The 26,801-nt window shown below is 38.5% G+C and overlaps 4 protein-coding genes across 4 annotated transcripts; 1 reads left to right on the forward strand and 3 right to left on the reverse strand.

The window, feature by feature from the left end:
- Positions 1–4,510: 4,510 nt before the first annotated feature.
- zmat5 (zinc finger, matrin-type 5) lies at positions 4,511–7,827 on the reverse strand. Its single transcript, XM_073478009.1, has 6 exons — positions 7,683–7,827; positions 6,448–6,621; positions 6,137–6,199; positions 5,959–6,039; positions 5,669–5,777; positions 4,511–5,560 (listed from the first exon to the last, which is right to left on the reverse strand). The coding sequence occupies exons 2-6, from the start codon at positions 6,572–6,574 to the stop codon at positions 5,413–5,415; spliced, it is 528 nt and encodes a 175-aa protein (XP_073334110.1). The 5' UTR covers positions 6,575–6,621; positions 7,683–7,827; the 3' UTR covers positions 4,511–5,412.
- Positions 7,828–7,873: 46 nt separating this feature from the next.
- On the forward strand, positions 7,874–8,595 carry uqcr10 (ubiquinol-cytochrome c reductase, complex III subunit X). Its single transcript, XM_073478672.1, has 2 exons — positions 7,874–8,042; positions 8,246–8,595. Exons 1-2 carry the CDS (start codon positions 7,902–7,904, stop codon positions 8,294–8,296), a joined length of 192 nt encoding a protein of 63 aa, XP_073334773.1. The 5' UTR covers positions 7,874–7,901; the 3' UTR covers positions 8,297–8,595.
- Positions 8,596–11,597: 3,002 nt separating this feature from the next.
- On the reverse strand, positions 11,598–12,960 carry gal3st1b (galactose-3-O-sulfotransferase 1b). The gene is made up of 2 exons (XM_073477389.1): positions 12,824–12,960; positions 11,598–12,744 (listed from the first exon to the last, which is right to left on the reverse strand). The coding sequence occupies exons 1-2, from the start codon at positions 12,943–12,945 to the stop codon at positions 11,598–11,600; spliced, it is 1,269 nt and encodes a 422-aa protein (XP_073333490.1). The 5' UTR covers positions 12,946–12,960.
- Positions 12,961–15,983: 3,023 nt separating this feature from the next.
- On the reverse strand, positions 15,984–26,628 carry prodha (proline dehydrogenase (oxidase) 1a). Its single transcript, XM_073478286.1, has 14 exons — positions 26,222–26,628; positions 25,864–26,072; positions 24,020–24,054; positions 22,974–23,123; positions 22,735–22,799; positions 22,303–22,419; positions 22,027–22,106; positions 21,764–21,845; positions 20,242–20,334; positions 19,906–20,052; positions 19,594–19,769; positions 19,410–19,508; positions 19,044–19,132; positions 15,984–17,823 (listed from the first exon to the last, which is right to left on the reverse strand). Exons 1-14 carry the CDS (start codon positions 26,558–26,560, stop codon positions 17,633–17,635), a joined length of 1,872 nt encoding a protein of 623 aa, XP_073334387.1. The 5' UTR covers positions 26,561–26,628; the 3' UTR covers positions 15,984–17,632.
- Positions 26,629–26,801: the final 173 nt, after the last annotated feature.

A 26,801-nucleotide genomic window follows, 5' to 3' on the forward strand; every position in this document is an offset into this window, starting at 1 on the left:
ACAACAGAGTGTGAAAATCCATTGTATGGAATATTTAAAGTACTTTGGCAACTTTTTTAGAAGAATGGCAGTGTGGGTCTGTTGGTCTACGACGCTGATCCGGACTGAAATGTCTCAACCTGTTATTCATGGTTCCCACTGACTTGGGTGGTCCCTTGACTTTTCCTGTAAAGCCACCAGCAGATCAAAGTTTTCACTAATCCTGTGAAATATCTCATCATATACTCAATGGATTGATACAAAATTTGGTTCCCGGAGGATGTATGCCAATGAATTCGGAGATTTTTCCTTGACCTTTGTGGTTGAGATTGAAATATCTCAACAACTACTGGCTAGATTGCCATGAAATTTGGTATGGTTGGTACAGACATTCATCTTCACGTCATAATAATTGTAATAAGCTGGTGACCCCTTAATGGAGTGTGTAGGGTACAGTGGCATTTAGCAGTGTAGTTACAGATTGCAGCCAACTGGATAGCCCTCGCCTCACACTCTTCTATGGTTTTCACAAAAAAATGCAACAAAAAAAATGCATGGCGGACTCTGCTCGCTCCGTAGGTTTAAAAAGCTCATTCTAAGGTACCAAAAACACAACAATTTTTAGTTTCAGGTGATAATACACTAATAAAAACATAAATATGTATATTACATTCCATGTTCCCCTCTAAATCCCTCTTAAATCCTGCACACTGAACCTGTAACTTCTCATCTAGCGTCAGAAATTTGGCTCAGGATCAAATATTTTCTTCAAATTAACAAATGACATTCAACTCAACCTCAGCTGGACTTTGTGTTTGGTGCTTAGCAAATTTTAGCAAGTTAGCAAACATTAGCATTAGCTTTTTGCTCAAAGCACTGTTATGCCTAAAAAAACAGCCTCACAGAGCTGCTAGCATCGGCTGTAGGCTCTCGGTCTCAAAGTATTGTGAAGCTACACACAGCTTTGAAACAACATGTAGAGGGCGGAATGGTAGCATTAGCATTTAGCTCAAAGCCCTGCTATATTTGAGAACAACATCACAGAGCCACTTGTACGAGGGGGTCATGAAATCGTGCAAACCTGTAGTTGCTCTGCTTGGTTACTTTCATTAGATGCTACAAACATAAACTGTTTCTTATTTCTTAAACGTCATGTTATTATCCCACAAAGCCCAGCTCAACTTGAACTGAAGTAAAGGCATACGAGAATTTCACAGAAATGAAGTGAAGAAAAGTCCATTTCCAATTTCCCAAGTATAAAGAACCAAGCATTGGAACTGGGGAACAAGCACAGGAGCACAGTGGACAGCACTGAGAGGGACTGAGTGACATGTTGGCATAGACTGTGACCCTCAACCAGATGCTGTGGACTGTCAGCTGCTCTGCACGGTCTGTTTCTAAAGATGTCACGGTTTTATAAAAAAAAAACATGTAATGGGTTTGTTTTAAAGCTCAGAGTGAGCCTTCTTGGCTGAGCAGCCTGGGGTTGATTTGTAAATCAAACAGCTGTTTTCCCAGTTGAGAAGGTGAATTAAGATGAAGTGAACAGTCAAGTCCAAATAAAAGGAAGGACATGGAAAGGAATAACAAAACCCCCCAAAAGAAATATCACAGTGTGTGGATGGGTTTTGATGCAAGAAGCCCAGACTTTAAGATGAATATTAATCTCTTGACCGTCATACAAATGGCAGAACGTGTCATACTCACAGTCTGTCATGATACACGCACAATGTTGCTGCATATTCCAAATCTGTGCACCAAAACGAGTAACAATGACTCGCATTGAAAGATGACTGAGTTTTTGTATGACCTGAGCTACCAGCTGTGAACAAATGAAACCATATCAAGTTTATGTTTCAACAAAACACACAGTAGGCGTTAACTATCATATTCAGAGCAAATGAGAATGAGGGATATTCAAAACACACCACACACTTGCATGAACATTAAACTACAAATAAATGTGTGTTTTATGTGTGTGAGATCAAATTTTGAATTCTGATGTATGTATTCAAATAATTATGCAATTTGTAAAGTGATCATTGCAAAAAAAAAATAATAATCTCAGTATTTGACATTTCCCCGTAAATGTCAAATTTTTGTGGATGTGCAGATAAAATCAAAATACTAAATACTTTGCAATATGCTGTGAAGAATAATTTAACATATCATGAGAAATGTTGTTTTCTGGCTTTTACATGGACCACCAAAACAACATATTATTTAAGGTATAACATTGTTATATTTTCTTACTTGAGAGTGATACATTAAATCTATGTGATTTTATTATGAATGTAAGCATAATGTTTTGTAAAAAACAAACAAATATACAAAAAAATAAATCAGGTTTCTGATGTTTATTTTCCAGGTTGACTGGACACATTCAGATACAAGTTGTTGTGAGTATTAAGGCCATGCTCTTGCATTAACTTTTCTGATTTGTTAAGATTCATTTTTCAGAATGTTTCTTTATCAAAATATTTGTCAAATTTGACAAGTTTTACAAAATGCTATATATTTTTTCTTGCTCTTTTTATCTTAAAGTTTATCAAAGCTATATCACGAGGAAAAGTATGAATCATTCTGGCAATAAAACTGATATTTTATCTCATATATAGTAGCTGTTTATGTATGAACTACTTATATGACATCACATTACCTCCCCATGTGAACATATCATGTAAGGTACGGGGTTTTGTGTGAATGTATAATATAGTTATTGTGTCAAATCTTGTCTTAAGACAAATAAGTATAATATTGTGTCCTATTCTGTATGTTACAGTGGTTTAATGAGCAGATTTATGTACACTTTGTCTTAATTAACTGTTATAATTATGATTTGGACTGTAGATGTCTTCTGTTCTGTGCCTTTGTCATTTGGAGTAAAACTGCACTCTCATGCCTTGACTTCAAGTAGCTTTAGGCAGACTTTTAGTTAGATTGGAAATCCATTTTACCAAACCATCACCTTTGACAAAAACGATTCTGATGCTAAATGTATTTTTGAATTGAAATGACTCATCAGTTATCCAAGTAGCGATATGTATTCATGTATTACCTTTCTGTCGCCCCTGTTCTTGATAAAAGTTTCTCTATTAACTTTCCAGTTAATATTTGTAATACCATCCTACTGTGTGACATTACCTGTAATTTTAATGTCTAGACCGAGAATATCCAGCACCGTTTGATTTCTGTAATTGTTACTGCACATGTAGGGGTTTACTGCATCAGTTATACACTAATGTAAGTGGTGTCTAGATGCATGTAGTCCAATAAAAATCAAAGATATTAAAAAATGAGCCCGCTGTTTGTCGTTTTCTGTTAACCAATTTGACATTAAAGGAGACCTATAAAGAGAAGGGGGCCAAAACAGAGCGTTTAAGAGAGAGGGGGGATACAGTGCTGCTGCCCTGGACAGTATGAGAAAACACTTTTTTGAGCACTGAAGCATGTAAATCTATTCTAATAGTAACCCAAAATGAAATTATGAGCCTGAGAATGAGCGTAATATGTCTACTTTAAAGCAGAATATGACATCTTTGAAAATGGGACATTTAGTGCGTATGTTTACACCACACAGTTGACAGAGAGGGTAGGAAAGACAAGAAGAGCAGATCTGGGTGGGGATGCTTTTCAGGGAAACAGAGTGAAATTTTGAATTCAATCCTCATTCAACGGTTTCGGATCAGGACGGGAGAACAGTCAGGGTCTGTTGGTGTGATGGCCCTGACGGTTAAGCATCCGGCATGTTAAGCATGCATTAGTAACAGAGCCCAGCTCACAGCCTGCGAGGAAGGAAATAACACTTCCTTGTAGCTTTATAGTGGTGCACTTCATATAACAGCATCCAGGCTTGAGAATTAAGAATTACTGTAGCTGTAAAGGCTAACAAGAACAGGTAGTGAGCACAGCAGCAGTGGGCATGAGGGAGTTTAGATGTAAGAGGATTAGATCTGTAATCAGGAGGTTTAGTGTCATTTTCTTTCACGTTATTAGATTCAAGTCATGACAGTTTATGCTAGATTTATCAAGGTACCATTCAAGACGTCAGATTAATCAAAGGAGGGATCCAGAGAGGTCCAAAGTTGCCTTAATTAACGTGAACTATTGATTGTCTACAAGAGGGCTGAGATTTAATAGATAAAAATGATAGAGTGGGCTGAGTGTGAAGGGGATTACAGGGCCATACAAAGTGGACTCAGCAATAAATAAAGCCACAAACTTAAACATGACTGAAAATGAAAAAATATTTGTACTTGTATTGTACTGTATTTTTTAAACCTAACCTTCATTTAAAGCTAAATTATTGAGTTTTGTGTAAACCAACAAGTTATGCGTATATTCAGTGTAAAGGTAAATAATGTGGTATGAAGGAATATGGTTATAACAATGAGTTAAATAATCTATGTACGTAAAGCTCTATAGTGCTATTAGTGGGCATGAAACCACCGGGTACCTTTAACTTGAGGTTCGTTACATCCCATTAAAGTGAGACATGTTTTACACAGGAGACCTGGACAATACAGCAGAATAAGAAAGAAAAAAAAACAATTTAATGATGATTCTGCTGTAAACACTGCTTTAGGTATACAACATATGTGGAAACAGTTCCAAGTAAATACATCTCAGCATAACCCTAAGAGGAATAACCTAATTTAGATCTAATTAAAAGACGATTATAAATACATCAGTCACAAGTTCTGGGGATCTGTGTGGGGCTCATTTATTGCCATGCATTAAGAAACTTTCCAACTATGGAATCTTTCATTTTGACCTTTAATCCAAATCATTAGTTTGTCAGCTTTACTATTTATATTACTATAGGAAGTATAATGGTGTTTTCCAGTGACTGGGTTAGATATAAAACTCAGTCAGATCAGTGATTCCCCCGGTGACGCAGCACAGGATTAAAATAAAACTAAATTTATTTCCATCTGCTGAGCATTACTGTGTTCCTTTAGGGACTACATGACGTCAAATCTAACTCGCAGGAGTCTCACTGTAAAGGCACTCGACAACACAACACACAACCAAAATGTCAATTATTAAGGTTATTTTATGATGCCTATATGAAAATTGCTAATCTCAGATTTACCTTACTGTGTTTTATGTAAACACAGACTTTTACTCATCTTAAATCAGCTACTTTTGACTGTTAAATTGAACTGTTACACAAGAAACTTGAAATCTTATTTAAAATGTAATAAATACAACAAACATTGCCAGCACTGTTCAGCATACAAAATATGTATTTCATTCCTATTTTTAAAATGGGAATAAATGGGAACAGAATCAATGTATGAACTGTAAACCTCATTTCAATCTGACAAACCTAATTTCTTCAGATATGAACCTGGCACATCTCTTAATAACATGGCTATTCTGTACCAGTTCTCCTTCTATTAATGTGATTTGACCCAAAGTGAACATCTTTCAACCCCATTCTGTGTTCACTCTGACTTTCCATCCGCCTGGAGGAGGAGGCAGAAGAGAGGGAGGAAGGTCATGAATGGAAAGGAGCTGTGGAGGTACATCATTTTCTGCTTGGCCCTCTTCAGTGTCTTCCTCAGTTTTTTTATCCCTGCGGAGATGAATAAATGATCAGTGGAATTCTAAATCAACCGGAGTAACTATTAGCCTGGCTAATTATGTATGAGTAAGTGTCATACACAAAAATGAATGTGGATACCCTTTGGTGCTGATGGCAGACTTCTTCTTTTCCCTTCTGGAGAGCCATTCTTCTACAGTTCGATCAGGCTTGGTTCTGTCTTTAGAGTCCTCTCTACGCTGTTGTTCTTCTGAAAGAAATAAATCCCACTCCTATTAACACATAGCAATTCACACGGTCCTCTGGATAAAATGTGCACGATAATTTGTACTTGCATAACATCAATTTACATGACAATCCAGTTGTTGAATGTTCACGTCATTATTAGAATAATGCAAATAATAAAGCATTACATGTTTGTTCCAGCTTACCTTCCACCTGTCTCTGTAAGTGAAACAAATCCTCTTCTGACATGTGAGAAAACCTGCAGTTAGGGCCAAAATCACAAATCCCTAAAAAACGAAGAGAAAAAAGAAAACACATAATTGTTAAAGGGATTAAGATTATTTCCCAGTTATTGGATACATGTAAGGTTAAACTGTTCAGTACCTTTTTGGAGAAACTTCCTGCAGGGTTTCTTTGTTTGCTCGTCATACAGAATGGCTGCAGTGTCTGTAAAAATGATAAGAGAATAAGAAATGCATCAATGGTTGTTTATGTTATTTTCCTTCATAGAGTAAACAGGTGGCCAGCCAAGGTGGCTTAATGAATTGTAAGCATGGTTAGTTCTCCCATCAAAATCTCATTTAAGACTTAGCATTTTAAACAGTAAATTGTAATGCGTCGGATCACTTTCTAGTTAAAACAGAATTATGTCATAAAATAAACACGTAGTTTGATTTTTACATGTCAAGTCTCACCTCTAAAGTGGTCAAACCAGGCCTTCTTGGCTCTGTGATGCTGAACACCATTCAGATGTTTCTTCCTGTTGTGCATGTTGTCCTGAAAGGACCGGTCACAGTAGTCACAGTAGTATCTCTTTCCCATGGTGCAGGTTATGTGCTCCAACCAGCAAGATGTCACCTTTTAAATAGCTGAAAGACAGTGAAGAGAGAAGAAAACCATTTGACATAACTACTCTGTCGACACATGGTCAGTGAATAGCTGTGCTAATTGAAATGGTTTCTGAGGGAGCGTTGCATCATTATGCACACGCTGATTCATTAACAAAACAAGACAAAGTCTTTCCTCACAAAAAGAGACAGACTTTATATGTATAATTATGAATACATTTGTTGATTAGTTTTTTTAGATTAATGGTGCACTGTTTTGTCCACAGATATGAATAAATATTTTTTTAAATAATCACTTTTTTCATGGCCAAAAACATTTTAAATTGTTTTTGTATTGTCTGACAAATATATTTCATTAACAGTGATATAATGAACAGAGAATCTCAGCAAAACTTTATATTTAGGGGGGGAAAGCTGCACACAAGCTCCAAAATATAACTCGAATCTAAAACTTGATTATTATTATTATTTTTCTGTCATTTCACTAATACATAAATCGGCTAACTTTTCAGCACTAAAAAGCCACACACACAAAAACAGTATGAGGAACAGAGCAGACCTTATTTACGCCTCATCATGGTCCTAGTATTGATCTGTTTTGACATTTGGGAATACATTTACATAGCAATCATGGTCTCGTTCATTTTGAAGTCACATGTAATTACAGATTTGGCCTTCGACGAAAAATACTTACAGAAGAGGCACAAACTGTAAGCAGCCTAATATCGAGAACATCAGCAACATCATACACATGACGAGTAGTGCTAGTAGCATTCTTTGGCTGCCATCTACTGGTTAAGTAATGAAGATGCCTCGTCTAAGACAACTTATTTTGAATACGCTTTAGTATGACTTCCTGTTCTGCATTGCGATTACAATCATTCAAAGGTGTAAAGTCACAGAGCTGTTGAGAAATATACTAAACACACAACGTACTAACGGATGATAATTGATCCCTAAACACTTGTTCGCAGCACTCACGATAGCTAGCTAGCTAACTAGCTCACGTTTGTTGTCACTCTAATAAACGTCCGCTTTCGATCTTTTTTTACACTGAATTTAAACAGCAAAATAGCACAAACCATTTGCGAAACAGTGCTGTCCTGCTCTGTGATGTCTCCTTTGAAAAAGCACGCACGCTGGTTATGTAGTTAACCAGGATTTAGAAAAGACAAATTATTAAAGAACTCTACTATCCCTGCTCACGTACGGTGTCTTTGCAGGGTCATTATATATTCGACGCATTCTTCGACCGGAAGTGATTTGCCTCAGCTTCCGCTCCTGCGCACTATCCCACCGACATGGCGCTGACGAAGTCCGTCTACAATCTGCTCTTCAGGAGAACGTCAACTTTCGCTGTAACCATCATGGTTGGAGCGGTTCTCTTTGAACGACTATTCGACCAAGGTGGCGACGCGATTTTCGAGCAAATGAATCGCGGGGTGAGTGTTCCCTTTTCTGTTTTAATGGTCGTTTTATCCTGACCTTGTTAGCAGAGGGCGAAGCGATGCTAACGTTAGCTAAGCTAATTTAGCCTGCTCGCTTAGACGAGCAACCCATTCATGTTAGACCTTCGTTAGTTTATTCGGATGTCTTTATATTGTGTATAAAAGTCTAACGTTAGCTTATATGTGATTCATTGTAGAAACTGTGGAAACACATCCAACACAACTATGAGAGCAAAGACGAGGAATAGGACGTCTCTTCGGGGTTATCTAAGGCTGAAGTGCAACTGTTGTCACACTTCCTATATCCATTCTCCCTGGACTCCACACCTGAAACAAGCATCAGTCAACATGGACATTGTGCTCAAAGTCATGCCCAGGCTGGCAGCGGCTACCAGAGGACCTGTGGGAGCTGACTGACTGTCCAGATCACCATGAAGATGGAGAAATGGTCCCTATCACCTCGTCCCCCCTCTCTGTTGTTGTTTGTAATGCCTTCATTCTCCTTACAGATTGTAAATGCTTAAATTAAACGTGTTAATGTCTCACAGATGTTGCAGTGTTTTGATTCATCATTGAACATGACATGCATCTGTCAATGTAATTTATGTCAAAACATATTAAATTCTACTGTCAGTTTTTAATCTACTTCCTTTCATTGACTTTAATACTACTTTTAGGCACATACACCCCAACTGCATAATAAGGTGTGGCAGTAGGTTCACATACATTTTATATGCATAATACAGTCATTTCTACATGTTTGAAAGCTGTTTTAACTACACAGTGGATGTGGACTTGTGTCCAGCTATCTTTTATATAAATTAAAAGGTTAACAATTACAATAGCTTTGTATCTGGTACTAATACTCAAAGAACAGATCAAAGGGACTGCAAATTTCAAAGTTGGTAGACAGAAGTCTATATTTTAATATACCCCAAAGGTGGTGGAAAGGTCATGTTACAAGCAGCAGGTTCCCAGCTATTTTTGACACAGAAATGCCATATAGCCATGTTAGGAGCGCAGACAACTGCTTATTGTTGCCAAATCTACATTACAACAAAAGTATGTCCATATATGACAAACAAGTAAAAAATACTACAACAATAAAAACAACCTGTCGATACATAGCTTTTCATGGTTTATAGTTATACCGGGGAGCAGTTTTGTTGCAGTGTATTTTATCATTGATACACAAGACTCTTTAAAGTAAATGATGATTCTCGTGCACACAACACTGCACATACGGTGTTTGTAATTGGTTGCCATGTGCCCGCTATGGTAGCTTTAAGCACCTATATAAAACACTCATTTTGTAGAGAAAGAGTATCTTGTCACAAATATTATGATGAGAAGAAAATTACATAGTTCAACTCCTCTATTGACAAACATAACACCTGTATCCAGGTTAACCTGCTGAATATCCAAGGCTATCAATTATAAGAACATCTGAACTGAAGCTTGTGGAACTGAACTCGCAAATCCGCCAAAAAAGAAGTGTGATCTACAGTATTAGCAGCTTCCACCTTTTACCAAAAATAATCACTTTTATGATTAATAAGATGTATGTTGAACCAAATAGTCATGGAACTGATCAGTTAAAATGCACACACAGAAGATGTATGCACTTTTCACAACATGTCAAACCACCATGACTGTCAAAGAGGAAGACATGTTGTGTAAACCGTTCTCACAGGGTCAGACAAGGCCATTACCCTTCAAAAGCTTTGCAAGTACCTACACCTGAGCCTTGGGCCTCTGGGGGGCACACTAACACTACCTGTCCAACTGTGAGACATTATACTGATGATCAGTTGCAGATGTCACGCCCTGATTTTAATCCTATGGGCTCAACTGAAACATTGCACCAGTGCCCATGACAACTATGTTATCCTAATGTCCCCTGAATCATATATGTAACCATAAGTTGCCTCGCACAATATTACTGAAACATCGAGTATGTAAGTCTGACTTTGGAGGTAAGCTATCAACTGCAGAAAAGGTACAACAACATAGATTACTGAGTATTACTGTTCAAGCATGAGCCGTTTTTTTAAATAATGTAAACACAGTTTTAGCATTTTTTCTGTAGTGCACAATGTTGAAATATACACAAAACTGAGAAGTATGGAAGCCCTAAAGGGCCATGCATTCATACATTTAATTTCCTCCATTTTCCTGTGATAACGAGTTAATTTCATTTGTTTTCTCGAGATCTCGAGTTATAATCTCAAAATAATAACTGCCGTTTTCCCAAGATAACGGGATAATTTTCTCAAGATCTTGAGAAAACAAAACGATAGTGTAGTATATTAAATCATTGCAGGAAACATCATTCAGTGTAGCAATGTCAGAGGAGCAGGAGCATATCGATCATCACGTCACATATCTTTTCAATCAAGGCCTGACACAGGCTGAAATAGCATTATGCCTTGCTATTACAGTTAATATACACATTAGTGTGCATAATCTAAAAAGACAGTTAGCAAGGCTTCAGCTATATCGGCGCAATCTAAGTGAGCCTGATGTCGTCATTAACTACATAGCTGGTCAGCTATGTAGTTAATGACAAGATCTCGAATTAATTATATCGTTATCTCGGGAAAACAAAGTTTCGTTATCTCGAGAAAACAAATGAAATTAACTTGTTATGACGGGAAAACGGCAGTTGTTATTTCGAGATAATAACTCGAGATCTCGAGAAAACAAATGAAATTAACTTGTTATCACGGGAAAACGGAGGAAATAAAATGTATGAATGCATGGCCCTTTAGAGCTTCCGTACTGTGACACGTACCTGTAGTTAATGATGAGATGTCGAATTAATTATATCGTTATCTCGGGAAAACAAAGTTTCGTTATCTCGAGATCTCAAGAAAATTATCCCATTATCTCGGGAAAACGGCAGTTGTTATTTCGAGATAATAACTCGAGATCTTGAGAAAACAAATGAAATTAACTTGTTATCACGGGAAAACGGAGGAAATAAAATGTATGAATGCATGGCCCTTTAGAGCTTCCGTACTGTGACACGTACCTGTAGTTAATGATGAGATGTCGAATTAATTATATCGTTATCTTGGGAAAACAAAGTTTCGTTATCTCGAGATCTCAAGAAAATTATCCTGTTATCTCGGGAAAACGGCAGTTGTTATTTCGAGATAATAACTCGAGATCTCAATAAAATTATCCTGTTATCTCGGGAAAACGGCAGTTGTTATTTCGAGATAATAACTCGAGATCTCAATAAAATTATCCTGTTATCTCGGGAAAACGGCAGTTGTTATTTCGAGATAATAACTCGAGATCTCGAGAAAACAAATGAAATTAACTTGTTATCACGGGAAAACGGAGGAAATAAGATGTATGAATGCATGGCCCTTTAGGGCTTCCATACTGTGACACATACCTGTGTGGTAAATGTTTTGTGAATCCAACATATTTTATGCAGTCAAGGGTATGCAGCTTATGCATCATTCAGAAGAAAGTTTCAAAATGTATTAAATAATAGTAAAACATCTGTTTCAATTAGGTACTATGCTTTAATCGGGGTTAAACTCTAAAAACAGCATCTTTAAACCAACCCCATAGTCTAGTCAGCCACAGGTTTACACCCAGGTCTGATAAGTATTGTATTTCAGGTGTGAGCATCTTCTCACAGATTGTCCTGAATTTGGGATCCATACTTCTCTTCATGTTGTACCCCAGGATGGAAGACTCGCCTACTGGCTGCCAGGGCAGGAAATGCCTGTCCTGAATCTTTTGGGCTTCGACTGCACCTCCATCCTCGATGCAGATGGCCTTCATCTCAGAGTTTCTTCTCCTCAGCTCTTTAACCTCCTGGCTCATTCTCTCTCTCCCGTACGCCTCTACTCTGGCCCAGAAGGTAGCATTGAAGTGCTGATAGAGCCTCCAGTCAGCTCCGTTCCACTGTAGAGCTTTGGCTCTCAACTCAGGGGTCAGTCGAAACACAGATGAGCTCTTGCGGGCATTGAGTTTGAAATACAGGATGTCCTCCATGCTCCAACAGAGTTTGTCCTTAAGCAGAATAAGCGATTCCTCAAAATATTCTGCTATGAGAACCAGATCAAAATGTTCAGATAAGTTGTGAATATCTCTCAATACACGAGGATCATCAGCCTCCAGGTTGTTATCCAAACCAAAGTCAAAAAAGAGCAGATTCTTAAGATAGAATGAGTTGAAAGCCTTTGAGCTATAGAAGCGCTTGGGATTGTCTAGAAACTCTGCCAGTTTGTTCTCTCCTCTGATCCTCCATGTGAGAGGAACTGCTCTGTGATAATAATGGAAGGACGACTCAAACAGATCAACAGGGTCACGCAGGATGGTGATGTACACAGCATCCGGGGGCATGAGCTTGGCTACTTCTCGATGGTCGAAGCGCATGTGGTTGCAAACAATGTTGAAACAGTCTCCGGGCGTGTAGTCCTTCACCTGGGAGCACAGGAAAGGCGATGGGTAGAAGAAGTCATTGCGACCATCGGGGAAGGCAAACTTAAGCTTGTGCTTTTCCCCAAATCTGAAGAGGATGTTGAGGATGGTGCTGCTGGCAGTTTTATGGGTCTTCATGAACATGATGTTCAACGTGGGGGAGCACTCTTCTGACTGGGATTTGGCGCTGGTCACATTTTGCTTCAATAATCTTGCAATACTGAGTGGACACGTGTCTTCTTGAGAGCCCCTATAAATAAAACATCAAGATTAGCAAACATCGACGAAATTAGCTCAAGAAAATCACGCTTTTTCGTGTAAACCTTTACCTCATCTTCACTTGGGTTGTGTTCGTCAAGCAGTACAGCACCAGCATGATGTTGCTCAGGAGAATCCAGAGAATCAGGCCTCGGATGACACGCGTGCACTTCCTTTCTTTGACGCCAGACATGTTTGAAACCCAAACGGAAACCTGAAAATGAAATAAGAGAACAAACATGTTTACAGGAAGGAAAATAAGTTTTGATACACACCTTGCTGGAGTTTGCTGTTGTGTTAACAGCTACATAAAGCTCACAAACAGTTGTAACTCCCTGTGGCAATTCTTACACACAGGCCAACTAATTAGCCCCTTACCTCACCTAATCCTTTAATACACTAGAGTAATTATATGTATTTCTAAAGAAGAGGTTCAAAAAGGACCTACTGTATGCGATGAACTGCAGAATGAGACAAGGGAGGCTCAAGAAGCGACAACACAGACAAGCAAGAAAAATGCTGCATCATGCTTTCTGTCAAATAAAAACACAGAGCCCCCATGTTTACACTGTATACATGTTTATGGTGCTTAAATTGCCTTTACAACCAACAGCAAAAGTGAAAGGACTGTCATTACAAAGACAGAATCATTCCAGATAAATTCTAGCTGTGGTGGCATGTGGAGAGGCGTCACCATGCACACCAGCTCTGATCTTATCTCTTGTCTTCGACATTTGTGTCATCTTCTATGTAGTCCATTTGTTACACATGATGAGAATATGTACTGTATGTGTCAAAGAGAGCTGTAGTCCATGATGAAAATGATTTGATTAAAGCCTACACATATGAGATTACTTCAAATCATCCTTAAAATAATGAAATGATCTTTAGATTATCAAAACAAATGATCAAATTATATAAAGAACACGGCAAATCAAAAAATAGCGTGTAGGTATTTGTGGAAGAGATACAAGTAAAGAGCTTTATTTACCTGAAGATGACAGCATTAGCAGTGTGGGAGTCAAGATATTCTGCAAGGTGGGAGAAATCTTCCACTTTTCAGCGTGTTGTACACACGCCCTGAAGTCAGATCTCATTGGCTGTGATGGCTGAAAGAAGTCAGATGTTAATTCTCCTCCCACAGGGGCTGAAAAAGTTTGTGAAATCAGCTGCTGCTGGCTGACACACCTCTACATACATGTTAAGACTGAAAAGATTGTTCTGTAAAAATAGGCTTTAAAAATCAAACCAGTAAGCCACTGAAAGTATACTTAAGCATTTAATAATTAGGCTGCTTTATGTATTCAGAATTGCTACTGAAGATGTGTAACCTCTACAGTCTGTTCCAAAGAAAGTCAACATCTGACCATCTTCACCCCAGCAGCAGATCAGAGTCACAGATATGGAGGAGGTACTGATGAATATCGTTTTTTTTAATTGTTTATGAGAACTTGTTGTTCCAGTCATGAGAACACCTGTCTACCCACAGGGCCTTGATTTTGTTACATCATTCTATCACCAGGGTTCAGTAGTAACAGAATACATGATATCGGGATTACAAAAAATAGGAAACTAATCACCTCAGATGACATTAGTTACATTTGTGATTGGGTATTTAAAACATGGCAAATTTTGAAATTACCAGTGCTCTATTAACCTGAAAAACATGTTACTGTTTTTGTAAGGGTAATCTGATTCGGCCAACTGAAAATGCTGAACGTGCAGAATGCATTTTAATTTGCATCGAAAATGTTTTGAGATGTTTTAGAGAAAAGAAGAAGAATAGTGGAGCTCACATTTTTGTGCCTTAGTCCATTTTTTAGTATAAGATGTGATATTTTCAGTGCTTATTTTTGAAGTAATCCAAAACTAACCCAATAGTAATCACATTAGATTACATTTTCTTGTAATCAAATGGACTATCACGGCAAATTGCCATGTATTCTGTTCAGTAACTGTCTACATTTCTAGTAATCTGACCCATGATGCTGGGTGGTGGCATACACATGCGTAGGTGAGATGTTTACACATTAAAACAGTTTCCAGTATGGATAAAGGCATCAGGCATTCTAGGCATAAGCCTCAGGCCTCCTTGCCACTAGGGGGCACAGACAGAGGGGAGAAGAATATCTGCCTACAGTGGTTAATGTTTAACATATATTTTACTCTTCTTTTTTTTTTTTTTAAATCTCTGATCTTAATCTTTATATTTCACTGTTTGTATATTTTCTTTGTCCATGTATTTTTTATAACATAGATGCCAGTGTGCAGGGAAAAGCATTTTAAGTGGTTTCACCTCATCAGAATTGTGTAAATGTAAGCTTTTCATATAAATATATAAATTTGAATAAGTGAAGACATAATATATAACTAACCTACTGCATATGGATAACTAAATATATAAGTATATAAATCAATAGACAAGCTTAAATATATACGGTACCAAATTAATGAACATAATAATAAACATGTGGAAGTTGTTTTTTTTTGTTGTTCACCATATATCTAAATGTGTGTGGAGGGCAGGGGCCCTGAAAAACACAACAACAATAATAATAATAATAAAATGGTTTTAATCTTTAAAAATCTTGTAATCTATCCATTTAATCCGGCCCTGGTGGTATTTATTTAGTATTTAGAATGTGACCATGTGTGTACAGAACCTGTACAAATACCACTATAGAGGGTTTAAACTCAGACAAATAAAATGAAATAACAAAACTCTAGGAGGGATTAAAATTAAAATAAATAAAAATAACATCTGCATTCACATCTAGCTGTATAGATGGTCTGCTTTGTCTTAACCCAGCTGTGTGTTGTGTTGTGTTCTGGGGCTGCCTGACTGTTTTCCTGTGGTCCCCAGATACCTGGACGCAGGTGCTGCCTCAGCCAGCAGCTGTTGACTTTAGCTGGGTGCCATCTATGATTCAGTAGGTCATGATTGATCTGGTACAGGGAGCCCACCAACGTGTTTGTGACATACTTGCTGATGTCACTGACATCAAAATACGTCAGTGAGGACAACCAGATCCATGTAACCACAAGATAAAATCAGGGTCAAAGGTTGCCTGCAGACATTCTTAAAATGTTGTCAGTCATGATTGCAAACATTTGAGTTTTTAATCTCCACAGATCCTCCTTCAACAACTAAGAAACTTAACATATTTGCAGTTTAGTGTTATTTATGTAAATATCCACAGCTGCAGTAAGAGTGCAACAACTCAATTCAGGTTTCTTTTTACATTAACTGTATTTTATTTTGTTAATCAAAAATTACAAATATTTTACAACTGTACAAAATATGGTATATACTGATACAGCAATGATGAGGAAAACAAACAGAAAAAAATTAAAAACATCAAAAGAAATACACTCAAATAAAACCAAGTTCCAACTCAAGTACTCAAAATGTGCCAGTGTTGCTAAATTACTGGCATCACGATACACATTCATATCTAAAACCAACTGTCCCTGTTAGAACAGGAGCTTAAACCACTCACACAAACTGTTTGTTGTAACTTGCAACCCTTCAGATGAGACTGAATAACTTATGTTTTCATGACTATATCCAATTCTCCTGGCTGCAGATCTGTGCATACATTACATTCATACATTCAAACACAACTTCTTTGAAATCTTCTCTACAGTAACAAGCTGAACTCACAGGCACTTTCTTCTCCCATGCATTTTATGCAGCAGTCCAGGTGTTCTTAGTGGACTTTGGTGCAATTTTCCGTGAAAAAAAATCACAGCTGTAATTGTGACATCCTTGTGAAACATTTTGGAATACGTGACAGATTCTGTTTTTCCACTTTGAACATCTGCTGCTGTGTTTGTCTGTTTGATGAGCGTGATGTTCTCGGCTACAATTGGCGTGAATGATTTATTGAAATGGATCGTATTGAGCCTCACACTGCTTAGTAGACAGTAAAAGGTGTTTGTTTTGTCAGAGGCAAAATGAAGGTCCTTGCTACTGCAAACAATCGCCTCTAAGTAACAGGTAGTTGGCTTGTTTGCAGATATACACAGTACATAAACCTGGGTTTATGTAGTTGAAAATTAGAGAGTATGAGGGGTACCTGTACCTCACATGAGGGATCAGAGAGGATGATCTTGTTTTTTGGTGCTGCATTTAACATTAATGCTTTGATGGATAACAGATTATGTCTTAAAACCAAGAATATGAACATAGATCTTTACAAATCTAAATCATTGTTTGCATAATATTTATAAATGTGTTGCAATAGATTAACAGAATGAAACATAGTATCAGCAATGACCATGCTGATATAATTTACAATCCACTTGGAGGAGTGTGCAGTGACAATAAAACCATGTTGTACAGTAGCTGTTTCCAGTTAATCTTGTGAAAACAATCATAAGGCACTTCTGATTGACAGCTAGATAAGGCAAACACTGAACTGTGACTTTTACAATTAGAAAACAGCTTTTATATACAAGTAAGCCACCTTTGGTGACCATACATATACAACATACTTTTCTTAGCCTCTATAGAATAGTTTGATGCTGTATATTAAAGGATAAATGTACAGAGGCAGTAACATCTGCAATCGAGGTCATTTTTAGGATCTTTGTTGAGTTGATTCTGTGCATTACCACATATTTGAGTTTACAAATATCTCCAAAATCTATGATTATGGCAGTGTTTTTTAAACACTACTTCATCAAATGCTGTTAAAGCAAAATAAATATAAGAATAACTGCTTGGAAAAAAATGTGAAACTTCCCTCCACACTGTGCAGCCTAACAAACCAAGGAAGGACATTAATCTTCCTCTACAAAGAGCAGCTAGCAGGTAGAGACGGGGGAATGCTTACACTGCAGTTAGTATATGGTTGTATAGTGTATGGTCCTGTGACTCAGTAGACAGGCTTGTAGAAAATCTGACCACCCAGCAGCCTGCGTTTCAGCTCCTTCCACAGCAGGCTGCGCTCTCTCTGGGATCCCTTCATGAAGCCACGGTTCTCTTGAGCACGACGAGACAGATAAGGGATGACCTCGTTGACAGGGCCATATGGGACATACTTATAGACCGGGAAACCTGCTTGACCTGTTTTCAACATAGAGCAAGAAGACGAGTTGTGAAGGTTCACTAACTCCACCATGTGTGCATTCCAGGTCAGGAGTTTGTGTGTAATGTCCAGCAGCAGAATAAAGGAACATTAAATACATATATAATATATTCATTAAGATGATAATAGCTCATAAAGTTAAAAGGTAGACTCTTTGTTTACTCAGAAAATTGAAATAATGGTGCAGTTGATTAAAATGCCCTGTCTTCTAAACCGAAATGCATTTATGGTTGATAAATATTGTATTGAGATAACACTGATATGGAAAAATGGGATTTTGATATTAGATATCAAGTGATATGACAAGGTCAACCCTGCGATTATGTCTCACTGGTGGGAGACAGATCCGGGCTGCTGCAGAATTAATCTAATTTATTCCAATAAAACACTCAGCCTGAAAAATTGATCATCAGATCCATTGTTTGAACAACAGGTGATTAAAAATCTAAGCTGAGTGCACTACACTTTGGCATGATGTTGAAGTAGCATCTCAGTTTTCTGTATCACACTTACATAACACATTTAGATCGACTGTTTCAATCATCAAAGAGATGCCATGAGGTTTCTTTTATACAGAAAAAAATGAATTTTGGACGACTCAAAAAACTATCATCAACAATAGTATAGACCAAAAGTTGTTATTAATGAGATATGTGTACACAAGCTAGTGTGTGGGGCAGGGGTTTTCCACCCGGAAGTTATTGTTAACAAACATTGTGATTCCTTCTATACTGACTGTATAGAAGCAGACAAGATTAGAAAAAGCAGGGGCTGACATTAAAATGTCTAGTACCATACCAAGAAAATTTATCTGGTAAACTAACTAGTTTCACCTCCAAGAAAAAACATGTGATTTGACATATGTACTACAAACAGCACCATGTCTAATAACTGTCAAACTAATTTAGGCAGTAAGCTGTTTCAGTTCCAACTGATAGCGTGCATCTCTGCTGAACTGCACTGACATAATATCTGGTAATTGACAGTTAGGTACACTGAGTACCTGGAGTTGTTTGCTCCAGAGATATGTATAGACTTGACGGGCCATTTGTAATGTCAATGGCCGTCTCGATGTTGGAAAGCTGACGTGTATAGGGTCCACATTTCAGTGGAACCACTCTGGCCACATGACTGTGTGATGTAAGTGATTCCATAACATACTGTTTGTTTTTAGTATCCGAGCACAGTGTTAACATACCTAGTGGGAAGCTGATCTGGTCACACATTCCCAGCAGCTGTCCAAAGTAAACCTTATTCTCAGTGGGTGAAAGGCCCATCTCATTCATCCTGACAAAAAAACAAGAGTGAAAACATACGTCAAAGGCCAGTTACATAATACAATCTGTAGTGTAGTATTCAACCCCTTATGTGGTAATATCATCCAGTAATTCCTATAATTGCTTTGGAAAGTTGACAAAGAATGTGTTTCACTTTATGTCCTAGTTTAAAGCATTAGGATTAATCCTTCATGAATGAGACGTTTAAGGGTTTTGTTTATGTTCAAACAAAATCTCCACTTAATACCATCTTTGAATTTTTCACGCTGGTAGGCATTAGAACGTACTTTTCGAGGGTAAACTTCACTGTGTCCTCGTTGTGAGTGGCAACCATGATATTTGCTTTCCTGCTGTGTTCAATCTCCTCCATCACGTACTCCAAACACCTGGACAAACAACAAGACAGATGTTAGGATTTTGGACGTTTTCCAGCTGAACCACAAAGGGCATTGATGATAATTCAACACTTACCTGTGATACATCCTGTTAGTGGCCTCATAGTCTGGGTTTATCGGGTCTTCGTAGCCAATCTCTTTGGCCCTGTCTCTCTCTTGGTACATGTAGGCTCCACGAACCAGTTTGGCACCAAAGTACCAGCCCTCCCGTCGTGACAGCTCAATATCCACAGTTACATTGTCATAGGCATCCTAAAAGTATTAAAAAAAACGCTAGCATGACACTAGACACTGACATAAAGCTCAATTTGGCTTCACCGTGTAGACAAACAGGAAGGATTTGTCGAAATAAATAAAAAACATAAATGTAAATTGTCTGTGGCCTCACCTTGAGGTAACACTGATAAGTGTTGAAAATGATTGGCTTCTCTCTGTTGAATTTTCTCTGCATTTCCAGGGTCAGTCGACTAATAGCTGGTTGGAAGTACGTCTGCTCGGCATCCACCATTAGCCTAACGCCATTCTCCAAAGCATGCTGGGGTGCACAGACAGAACATTCACAGTTTATATGGCTCGAGATGGCACATCATTAACATCTAAGGCAAACAGTAAACATAATTCATTTCAGTTTTCTTTGACTTCTTTGAACCAGGCCTTTGATTGCAATAGATTGGGTCTAGATTTCTGTATTGGCTCTAAAAATAATTTGGTTTGGTATCCTTACCTTGGCCAGAACGTCCACTCTCTGAAGCATTCTCTTCATCTGCCTCTCCTCCTCAGCTGTAAACTTGTTCAACAATGGTTCCAGATGGCCGGTCTGCACAACCAACACACAATATTTTAAATTGTTTGGCATTTCTTGAGAAATATAAGATTGTAAACTCACAAATTATACATACATTACATTTCTTGGCTGCTGGTTGTTCCATTATTCTGACAGACTGTATAAAAACTACATATATTTTATATTTCAAAATTATCTGCATAGTTTAAACCAGCATGTTTCAAATTGATCCACTGTCACAATTCCAATAAATGACCATTGTTCTGCCCTATAGACGCATTTTTGATGAAGGATAGTGGTGTTTTGAATACACTGCATTTCCTGTGCGTAGCCTGCCTCATAATTAAAGTCAGCTTGTGTTTCGCCAGTGAAATGCTTTAAATGTGAAGCTGCAGCAGTAGGAAATGGTCGGTTTGCATTCAAAGTTATTAATACAGTGGTCTGCAGATAGTGAGTGTCTTCTTGTAAAAAACCCCAGTGTAATCAGTAGCTCTGGTATTGTCACAATTTATCAGCCGGTTAGAAATTGTTGCCAATGCTGGCAGGCAGGGAGGTGGTTTGCTGGGTGGGGGTGAGAGCCGCACGAGTGCCTGTGCCATTTTGTCCCATGTCCCTTTTCAAGCTGACAGAGTTTCTCGACTACCCTCAACATCACTGGCAAAATGAACACGTGCACTATGAACTCATATCAACCCTGCATACAAGATGATAGAGTTTCTCACCTGATGTCAATAGAAGTGGCTAAATTAACACATGTGCATGCAACTCGACTCATTTCAATGCTGCAGCCAAGATGACAGAGTTTTTCCACTGCCCTCAATACCACTGGCAAAATGAACACGTGCACTATCACTCGACTCATTTCAACCCTGCATACAAGATGATAGAGTTTCTCAACTGCCCTCGATGTCACTGGCAAAATTAAAACGTGCACTGTGACTCGACTCATATCAACACACGTCAACACACACGTGCAAATCACTGTATGTTCCAAATGATGGCATAATTCTACCTCATCAGGAAACGTTTACTTGTGGGAAGAAGATAATTGCACCAGCAAGTTATTATCTCAGAGGAAGAACATCAGTTTCTTGTACCAACAAGACTTTTGTCAACTTGTTCCCACAAAATGGTAAAGAAGTGCAAGTACTGATAGGAAAACTGTCAGAACTTGCACTACATTTATCTGTAAAATTCAGAGATCCAAAATGTAATGTTCAGGAGGTATGCTTCTTTTCCCCATCATTAAAGTTGGAAAATGATCACAAAAAAATTGGTTCCTGTGATGAAAGCTGTATCTGTTCTGGAGACATGCCCTTTTAAAGAATATATTAGTGCCTTCTGTGCTTATTGCGCAGCTCAGTGTCAAGATAAGAGCTAACCAGACTGATTTAAACCAAGGAGAATGCACATTCCATTCTTCCCTTTCCCACCACTGAATGTTTCCATGACAATGACTCACCTCAAGGTTTGGCACCATAAGCAGATTGGAGATTTTTGTTGTATCATTTATTAAACTGTTCCAGTCCAGCAGATCTATCGTTCTAGAATATGTGAGAAATGAGAAATAAAGTTTGTCAACTAAAACATACTTCAAATGAATCAGAATCAGAAATACTTTATTGATCCCAGAGGGGAAATTGCTTGCGTTACAGCTGCTCCCATTCAAGTCGTAGAAACATGCAAACAAAATGCAATTTGCATGTGGTTGATGTCATATCTTACCCTGACAAGCCCAGCTTCTCTCCAGTAAACCAGTTCTCAATGTCGTCCTTGGCTCCAACCCCCAGCGTAGTCAAACTTTCCTAAACAGAAATGTTTTAATGATTAAAAACACATATTTGAGATGATTATTATTTTTACAAAGGACATGTCGGCACTTAAAGTCACGAAGGCTTGAACGAAACAAAAGAACATCTTAGAAACAACTACAAAGAATTTGGGACAGCGATTACGGATGAGCGTGCATGAACCAGCTGACTAGACCAAGGCAAGACACACCTTCAATTCCTCCAGTTCCAGTTTTTGTTCCAGTACCATCATGTCTGATTTCCCCTGTTGTGCTGCGAGAAAGTTAAAGAACTGTCTCCATTTAACCAGGACTTCTGAAAACTGGAGCTGTTCAAACACAGGACAATTCATCAGATAACACGTTATATTGGTGCATTTCAATCAATATTGTGATGAGGTTTGCCGGACACATGAGTTTTTTTAATCATAGAAAGATCACTCACTGCTCACTGTATATTGTCACATCACTATCATTTCTGTCTGAGGGAGTTAAGGCAGTGTGACACTGAGGTTTGACTCTACCAGCTGACACAGGAAATGTGACTTTCTCTACACCTAGAAGTTTCTCTCTTTCTTCATTTTCCCACCACTTTCTCGAAAAGCCAAATTCTGTTCAAAGTTCATCAGAAGACATGCACTTACAAGGAACTGTGGGCGTCCGAGAGCAGTCATTTTGATGGCAGAAAATCCATCTGCAGAGGCTCCCCCTGAAATTCATGACACGTTTTATGTCACCCAATGTTGTGGACTAATTGAACTCAAACATTTATATTTGCGAATGTACCTTTTATTAACAATGGTTTTAGCATTTGTATAGCCAATTTAATAATAACAAACATATTATGTTTCTTAACTGCTCCCCCAGAAACCTTAAAACTTACCAGAGGCTTTAATGCAGTTTATGAATGTCTCCATTTGGTTGTCACATTTGGACTCATCTGCATAGAAGTAGGTACGGGCACTAATAACCCCTCCACGCCTGTCACCGAACTGCCGATGGGCTTTGTACTTCTTCTCACGGTGATCAGCATCTGGAGTGAAACAAAGGTCACATTAACTTCTTGGCATATTTTGACAGAATTTTGTATTCTGAACTACTATTAATTGGGAGCTCATGAAGAGTTCATTGTCTCGATTACATTTTTTATAAATAAAGATCGTTTACACCATAATATTCAGAAATATACTAAAAACAAAATATATTTCCGGAGGTATTCTGAGTGCTGTACATGTATTTATTCATGCCCCAACAAATGCATGGTAATCGTGGTTTCTGGCACTTTAAGCAAAATAATTATTCTTTTAGTTGTAAATGACCCATCTGATCATCTAATGTGAATTTTTTGTCTGAACATCACAAATGAACATTCAGTACCACATCAGATTTTAAAAGAAGACCAGAGAACATACTAGCAGGTGAATGATATACCTCGAGTTTCAAACATCAACTCTGTAACATGAACCAAGCTCGTTCTCACTAAATCCACAGGACTGCACATTTCAGACCTCACTTAAACCAGATATAACCAGTGCTATCCAGGCCAGAGCACATGACTTCACATACCAACCCTGACACTTGTGTTACATTCAAGCCAAGCACACGCAGCGAAATATCTTAGCAAGCTCCAGTCTTGCCAGTTGCTGGCATTGCCTGCTAACTTCACAGCAGTTCTTTTTAATGTTGGGCCTGGATATATTTTGAATTTTGGATATCACTTAATTTACAATTGTATACTTGTATTTTAAATTTGCATGTTTTACTTCTTAGTACTGCAACTGCTGCATAACATTTCCCTTTGAGATAAATCCATTTAATCTTATGTCAATAAAACATGCAGTAGCTGATAATGCAACACATTTGGAAATTGAACAGTTACTCAACAATACAAACATGAAATTACAAGTTAATGTCAACTGATGTACAAACCTGGACTTTCTTTCTCTGCCTCTGAAACACATGAACTGAAAAAGAAGGAGGGATTGGCATCAGAATAGAACAGCAAGAAATTGATAAATAATAATAATTTACATTTCTACAAATAAATGATAAAATGCAGTGTGAGCACAGGAAGGTCTGCAGATTTTTCCGAGATGATCTAAGAAGAGTATTTTTTCACGGTGAAAAAACAGGGGAAAGGCAATGTTTTTATTTCTCAGTTCGTTCTAACCAGTCTCACAGAGACCTTTTTAAGCAGTAATGACGATGGCCTCCTTTTCTAGACATGTCATGACTTGAGACACACAACAGGGAACTAACAGAAACACTGTGTTTACTGTGTTGTCTTCTTCATGGAGCTAACAATCTTTCTGTGTATTTGAGACTTGATGAAGATCATTGGCTCCTAATCAAAAAGAATGTGTTTGGATTTAGTTCAGCGTGTGTATGGTTGAGCTTAGTGAGATAATCCTCAGGTAAAAAATAAGCTTATTTCGTCCTCAGAACATTGCGTAATACTTCCGTGTGTGTGTGTGTGTGTGTGTGTGTGTGTGCGCCACATGCGGGGATCCAGGACATGACTCTACAAGGCTGGCAGTCTTTACATGAGGTACATCCCGCCCAGAGGCTGTGCCAGCTCAACCAATCAGAGGAGAGGGGTCTGTCTTGGCCAACCAATAGTGGACGAGCACTGTTTGGCTGCTTACATGAAATAAAACCAGGAGAATAAACAAACTGCGTAGTGTGACTCATGTAAATGTGATAAAAAGCCAGACAGAAGCCAGACTTGAAGAGATAAAAACAAACTGATATCAAACTCGAGCTTAGTTGAATGTGTTGGACAGTGTGTTCTGTGTGTAAATGAATTAGTTAAATGATCATTTTTTAGAGGGTGTAATACAGGTGACAGAAAAAATCTCAAGCTCATAAACAGAGTATTAAACTGATGTTTTCTGACCAGACTTTTAACCTGTATTACAAATATCAGTGCCATGTGTTTTTCCATATGTTTAAATAAAAAAATAAAAACACTAAATGCTTTGGTTACAAGGCAGTGACTACAACACAGTAGTTTAGTGGTTGTACTTACTTATTTCATTATTAAAAAACATACTATAATAAAACCAGAATTGGAATAACTAGTTTAGACTACACTAGGACAGCACTCCAACTTGACTATCCAGGCTAATTTTTGACCTGTGCCTATGCACACTTGTTGTGTATTTGTGTGTATGAGCTGTGTACCTGATGGTTACGTCTGTGTTCCTTGTATTTCTGTTTTTAGCTACCCACTCCATCTGTACAGCACCTTGGTCAACGTGAGTTGTTTTTAAACGTGCAATATAAATAACTTTGACTTGACTTGGCTTGATTTGAATACTGCCGCACAGACGTTTTCGGCCAAGACGCCGCTCTATTCAATGCAACTTTCCTTCTCTTCTTTTATTCTTGTAATTGCTCCTGCACAGCTCCGATTACAAGCATGCATAGAGGGGGATGGGGGGGGGGTCTCCCTTTAAAGGGCCTCTTCCAAGTACCGTCCAGTTACCTAGGTTTAACAAAGGACATCTCCTTGAAAAGCATGGGCTGAGTCAGAAACTGATACCATTGTGGGGCATGTGATACTGACTATACAAATAAACTTGACTCAACACGCCCTTCCAGTTAAGTCTATTATGCAACTCATAACCAATAACTCATGCTCATACTAGTGAACATTTGGCAAAAATCAAAGTTGACAAACTGATTTACTGTGCTTGGACTTATACATGCACGATCACCTGCACTGTAGTCTAAACTCTTACTCACTCAGGTGTAAACATTATAGTACTTACTCCATTTCCTTCTTCTCTGCCTCCTCTTGTGTTAGGTCCTCCTCCACACTGTAGTCCAAAACTGCCCCCACACCAAAGGCCTGATTCTTCTGAATCAAAGGTTTGATGGAGTTGTGGTCTTCCCCTGCCACAAACTGACCGTAGAAGGTCATCTTCATCATCTTCTCAAACATCCACTGACCAAGCAGCTTCTTACTCAGGTCCATCAGCTGAAAACAAGGAAAAGAGGTTATTCAATCTCAGTAGTTGAAACATTTGCTCACACGCACCGTCTGTTACACAGTGTGACTGATTATTGCGCAGTTACACATACATAGCTACATCGTGAGCTGAAAAATGTACAACTTTATGAACTCACCTCTTTGTTCTTTTCAACGAGGAAGTCAACTGTACACAGCTTGAAGACGAGCAGACTCCGAAGCAGTTCAACGTTACCTTTACTTCTGTAGGCTTCCTGTGTGTTGTCGAAATCAATGTGGATTTTATGTAACGGCGTATTTGTGACATTTTTGGTCTGGCTGATGAGTTCAACCGGCCCGGCTTCCACCACGGCGCACCCCTCCATCTGCTCATCTTTCTCCTCTCGGGTCTTGGTGGATGCCACCGTTGACCGACATCTTCCAGGTGAGATGCGTATTTTGTTGACATTGCCCGCGTTTGCCCGGACGAGAGCCGCAACAAACTTCGTGTATGACATGTTTGTTTTGTTTTGTTTTTTTTCGTTCTCCGGACTTCCTTCACCTCCCTGCGCCGTCGCTAAGATGCTGCCCTGTGAGCGCGCGCTCGGCGGTTCTTTTAAAGAGATCTCGCGCCGGGGGGGGGGGGGGGGGCGGTGCCTCACGTGTTACATCACACTGCCGGGTGTTCACGCGGACCTGGAGCTCTGTAAACTTCTCCACCAGCTGTCTTAACAATAATGTTTAACTCTTAGCTTCACC

Source organism: Pagrus major, chromosome 12 (genome assembly GCF_040436345.1).
Source record: "Pagrus major chromosome 12, Pma_NU_1.0".
Classification (NCBI taxonomy): Eukaryota; Metazoa; Chordata; class Actinopteri; order Spariformes; family Sparidae; genus Pagrus; species Pagrus major.

Coding starts and splice junctions, on each gene's coding strand:
- zmat5 (XM_073478009.1), bottom strand. CDS start 6,574: ATGGGAAAGAGATACTACTGTGACTACTGTGACCGGTCCTTTCAGGAC. Junction 6,200..6,447: donor CTGGTTTGACCACTTTAGAG/GTGAGACTTGAC, acceptor TCATTTTTACAG/ACACTGCAGCCATTCTGTAT. Junction 5,561..5,668: donor TCTGCCATCAGCACCAAAGG/GTATCCACATTC, acceptor TCATCTCCGCAG/GGATAAAAAAACTGAGGAAG.
- uqcr10 (XM_073478672.1), top strand. CDS start 7,902: ATGGCGCTGACGAAGTCCGTCTACAATCTGCTCTTCAGGAGAACGTCA. Junction 8,043..8,245: donor TCGAGCAAATGAATCGCGGG/GTGAGTGTTCCC, acceptor GATTCATTGTAG/AAACTGTGGAAACACATCCA.
- gal3st1b (XM_073477389.1), bottom strand. CDS start 12,945: ATGTCTGGCGTCAAAGAAAGGAAGTGCACGCGTGTCATCCGAGGCCTG. Junction 12,745..12,823: donor ACAACCCAAGTGAAGATGAG/GTAAAGGTTTAC, acceptor TTTTATTTATAG/GGGCTCTCAAGAAGACACGT.
- prodha (XM_073478286.1), bottom strand. CDS start 26,560: ATGTCATACACGAAGTTTGTTGCGGCTCTCGTCCGGGCAAACGCGGGC. Junction 19,509..19,593: donor ACTAACAGGATGTATCACAG/GTAAGTGTTGAA, acceptor TTGTTTGTCCAG/GTGTTTGGAGTACGTGATGG. Junction 19,133..19,409: donor GTGAAGTTTACCCTCGAAAA/GTACGTTCTAAT, acceptor TTTTTTTGTCAG/GATGAATGAGATGGGCCTTT.